This window comes from Manduca sexta, chromosome 28 (genome assembly GCF_014839805.1).
Source record: "Manduca sexta isolate Smith_Timp_Sample1 chromosome 28, JHU_Msex_v1.0, whole genome shotgun sequence".
In the NCBI taxonomy this organism is placed as follows: domain Eukaryota; kingdom Metazoa; phylum Arthropoda; class Insecta; order Lepidoptera; family Sphingidae; genus Manduca; species Manduca sexta.
The window spans coordinates 12,340,440-12,345,489 of record NC_051142.1 but is presented as its reverse complement, the minus strand read 5'-3'; the positions used below and the strand labels follow the sequence as shown (position 1 = coordinate 12,345,489).

General features: G+C 28.7%; 1 protein-coding gene across 1 annotated transcript in view; it reads left to right on the top strand.

The window, feature by feature from the left end:
- Window positions 1-2,990, top strand: part of LOC115442075 (gustatory receptor for sugar taste 64f) — a 16,463-nt gene extending 13,473 nt beyond the window's left edge. The window contains exons 8-9 of the mRNA XM_037444745.1: window positions 24-159; window positions 1,985-2,990. Of these exons, the coding sequence (XP_037300642.1) occupies window positions 24-159; window positions 1,985-2,038 (190 nt within the window). The 3' untranslated portion in view covers window positions 2,039-2,990. The remainder of the gene's footprint in view (window positions 1-23; window positions 160-1,984) is intronic.
- The last annotated feature ends 2,060 nt before the right edge of the window (window positions 2,991-5,050 follow it).

Sequence of the window (5,050 nt, the reverse complement as noted above, 5' to 3'; positions counted from 1 at the left end):
ATAAGTTTGCATTGTCATCCGAGGGTTCTTCAGATGTTTTTCTGTAAACATTACCCGTATTTATTGCAGGTAGAGAGGTTTATAGCACAAATTAACAACATCAAAGTGGCACTGAGCGGCTTAGACTTTTTCTACGTGACTAGAAAAATGATCTTAACTGTGAGTATTTTTAATTGTAGTTTTAATAAAGATAATTATATATTTCATCCATACATATTGTAAAACAATCCCTACCTCGTCTGACTATCGGTCTGAATGCAAAAAAAAATCAAAAACTATTAAAACTTGGTATGGAGATAGTTTTGAACCCTGGAAAAGACATATACTACTTTTCGTCTAGGGAAATCCGTTTCACATTGGGAAGCTGCATGCAAAATCTATTCTATCAATAAATCAATTAATGTCAACATATTATAGTTGTGTCCTTGCGACCTATTGGTATTCATGTTTTACAAGTTTTAAAATATGTCGAAAAATATATGAAATAAATTTCGTGTTAATATAGAGGAATATAAATAAAGGCAGGCATAGATAATTTGATTTAGCGATTTTTTTAATTAAAATATCCAGTAATTATGAAATTATTATTAGCACCAATAATAATAACAGACTTTAATGCACAATATTCTAAAGTATCCAAGGTAATTAAAAAGTAACACCAGTAATAGGTGATATTAATTATACATAAACTAAAACATATATTTTTATGTAATAAAAGTAACAACTACATTAAATATTAAATACCTTTCATGGAAAAAGTATGAGAACTAATTATGTTAAAATAATTATGTAACATAGGACGGGTATTAACTTAAAGATAGTATTTAAAGTTTGATATAAAATAGAAATGAATGGAAAAGAATCTATACGCCGTTTACATTATACGGTGACTAAAATAAAAATATGCTAAATTAACAGAAATGAAAACTCCGACATTTATTATGACAAAATATTAACATTATGTATTCTGAACGATAGGCAGCTAATTAAACAAATAAAAAATAATACAATTATCAAAATTGTAAAACGGAATGTAAAAATAATTCTTCAAAGTATCATCATTAATTTCGAACTGGAATTTAAAAGTTTGTTCTGACGTACCGTCTGTCTTTTATATTTTACTTTAAATATTGAATGAGATATTTTATTACTCTACCTTTTATGCCCTTTAAGAGTTTTATAAATGTTAATTTTTGGTTCGTTGATTTGACGAATTAAGATAAATATCGTCGTAAAATATATTCTAATCACATCGGACATCTTCGCATAGACAATTCAAAATGCAGCCCTAAACTTCACATTGAACTTTTCGATGTAACTGGCTTTTGCCCGCGGCTTTGCTTGCATAATGTAATTTTTCCGGGATAAATTTCACGCTATATAATTTCTGGAATAAACAGTAGCCTATGTTCTTCGCAGAATCTCAAATTATTTCCGTACCAAATTTCATCGATGTGCATTCGGTAGGTTTTGACATTATGGCATACAGACAGACAGTCGCGGCGTGGGATTTTCTTTTATAATATGTAAGGATGAGGTCTATAAATTTTTTTGTAGCCATAAATCAATACTAATGTTACAAGAAAAATTTGTAGATTTGTAGAGGCAAATCTCTAGAACTGATGAACCGATTTAAATCGCTATCTAATGGTAAATAAATAAGGTGTATTTCATCTAGTTCATCTTAAAAGTTCTTTTCAGATATTTTTTTTATTTACTTATAGAATTATTAAAATATACTTACATTGACAAAATAGCAAACATTGTATTACTTATTATTAGGGCTAAATGTCTGCATGAGTTATTACAAAGTATACTTCACCACAGCATGCAAAGTTATGAACAACTTAATGAGTAACTAATATAACTTAAAATAAATTTATATTAACGATAACTTTAATATTGAAAATTTATATATAATATCAAATATATTTTTTTGTTTTCAATACAAATAACAAACTATGTTAATCATATTTCTTTACAGTTGCTCGGGACAATCGTGACCTACGAACTAGTGTTACTGCAATTTAATAAATAAATTCATGATTTAAAAGTGTTATTCGAATAAAGATCTACATAATGCATTTTGTCCTTCAATAAAATTTAAATAACTTAAATTTTTCTTCAATATTACAACACAAAACACACAAGCTCAAAATGAAGGAAGTCTCCCTTCAAGTCAAAAAATGAATCATTTTAAAAAGGAACATCATTTCCACAGCGATATTGATGATATTTTTTAATTTACATATTATTATTTATGGAAATAACAATTATTAATACGAAACACATTAATCAAGCTTTAACGCACCCTCATAATAAAAACAAATTATAATAAATCACAGCCGTGATCCTAAGGGTTTTACCATCAATAATAATGCCTATTAACGAGTAACACACAATCCATAGGGCAATAGTTAATGTATTACTAAAACCCACGGGTGATTACCATAAGTTCTGAGTGCTCGTAAATTGTATTAGATATACATCTATAGCAGTTCAAACACAATTACAGTATTCCCAAGACTTGAATGCACTCAACTTGAATCAGGCGTCATAATTACATTAGTTCAGGGCAAGTTCGTTTTGAAACACAAAAAAAATGTACTTAATGTTTTTCAGTCAAAATATTTAAATACAGTTTGTGAAAGTTTTGTATGTTTTTATTTGATAAGTGTTTGAAAATTTGAAGCATTCATTGTTACGATTAGATAATTACATCTTTATTTCGTTAATATTTAATATTAGTTCCGAAACACAAGTTTTGGATTATAATTATGTTAAAAAACTTTAAGTATTATACGGTACACATACAGTACACAATGTATGCAAAATATACAATTTTGTATACAATGTGTACCCAATTGTAACCTATTTTGTGTTTAATAAATAAACAAAAATAATTTTACCGTATTTAATGTTTTTTCTTAAAAAATAATTATTTTGGTAAAATAATCTTATAATAAGACCAAAAATGTTACATGTGGAACCCTCGGTACGCAAGTTCAATCCACAATTTGAGTTTTAATAAAAAATGTTGGATCATAATTCACATAATGTGGTGTTATTTCATATCCCACGCTCTGATTTATGAAATAATTTAAAATTAATACATACTTTCTGAAACATACTTATTTAATTTACGGTTTAGGTCATGATCTGGCAACGTAAGTCGTAACATAATATATTTAAAAGACTACTTATTAATTATGTTTACAATAGGAAAGTTATCCTACAGATCCGAACTTTCTTGAAAGTTTGCGCGATATTAAACCCAGATGCCTCAAAAAATAGTTATACAAATTGTGAACCACACTACAGTGACTATGAGACTCTGGTTATAAGATACTACGGAGGTTGTCACAAACAGTTTATAATAGAATTTTTAATGAAATTTTACATGATCATAACACTGTTTACATTTAATCAACTGGATTTATTCATAAAATTACTCATAAAAGCAACCCTAACTTATGAAGTAAGTATATAAATCTAGATATCTCTAAGAAAATAAGTAAAAAAATTATTAATATTTTTACTAAAATCTTATGAAACTCAACGCCCCACAATTACTAAGACCGACGATGCATGGATAACGAGCTAAAAATCATTTAAGATTTTCATTTCATGATAAATGAGGAATGATATTAAAACAATATTATTTTAATTTACTCATAGTAAGTAGTGATAGCCTAGTCGGGAATGGAAATGTCTGACGAGCCGAAAGTCACGGGTTCAAAACAATTGCGTTTTGTGTTTTAGCATACGTTTGAATTTTCAAAGATACTTTTGTACAGATTGTCACTTATGGCTCGTTCTAACGGCGAGTGAAAAATTTGAGAGGAAACCTACATAGTTGAGAATTCTCAGAATCAAAATAGGTTAAAATTATTACAAAAAATAAAATACTTCTAAGTTACTACAGTAATATTATATCGAAAAAGTTAAAGGTCATATTATTTTTTATGTTTGGCTGAAATAATTAGTCTGTCACAAATTATTGAAAGTCAGTAAGCTCTTCTTCTACGTAAAAACAGTTTAACTATTTTTCTTTTTTTTCGCGAAGAAGAACGCGTTATCTCCGCCGTTTAACTATATGTTAACCATATATATCACACTAATATTTCTACAATACTCAGAACACATCAATTAAAATTCCATTAAAAAAAAACTATTAATTTTTCAAATCGGTTTAATAACGATTGTTCGAATAAAGGCATGTTGCTCACACTTCCAATTTGACTTGATCCGTTTACGAGAAAGCTTAATAAGGTGCAAAACGGAGTAAAGTCTGTAATAGGATATTACCAACATTTTTACCACAGCTTATACAATTAATCACATTTTGGCAGTGCAAGATAGACTCTATAAAAATTAATGAAAAGGAACAACATTTTAGGAAAATAAATTTATTAATTCTTTGAAGACAATCATCTGTTACCCTCTATCTGGACGGCATCGAGGTTACCATCAGGTGCAATGTTTATTTTGACCCAATAACTATACCATGTGATACCATCGCGTCACTTTGCTCGCCAGAATAAAAAAAATGAAATGCTTGTACACAACTGATGTTTTAATATTATACTAGGAACGGAAATATTCCACAATTTAATTAGTCATCTACACTATTATCATCATTATGATAGCCAGAAGATGTTTCCATGTTCCCTAAAGATTTTATTTATTTAGTTAAGGAAATCAAGAAAGTTATATACGATTACAAATACAAAAAATAAAACAGTATTGTATTAATTGCTATTTGAACCGGGCAACTAGAACATTCCAAACTAACTTGGAAGCGGCCTGCATCCAGCGATTACTTGCGACCTATCTTTATCTAGGTTTTTTTTTATACGAGAACGGGAAAGTATCCCCACTGCACCTGACGGTAAGCGAAGTGCATTCTTGTAGTGTTGATTGACGAGAGATGATTATCTGTCGCGAGTAGTAACAACTATGCTGACCTGTTTGAACAGGCTATATAAACAAAGCTGATCTATTATAAGGTCGCCTAGATCGCATTATTCAAATTTATTGTCATTGAAAT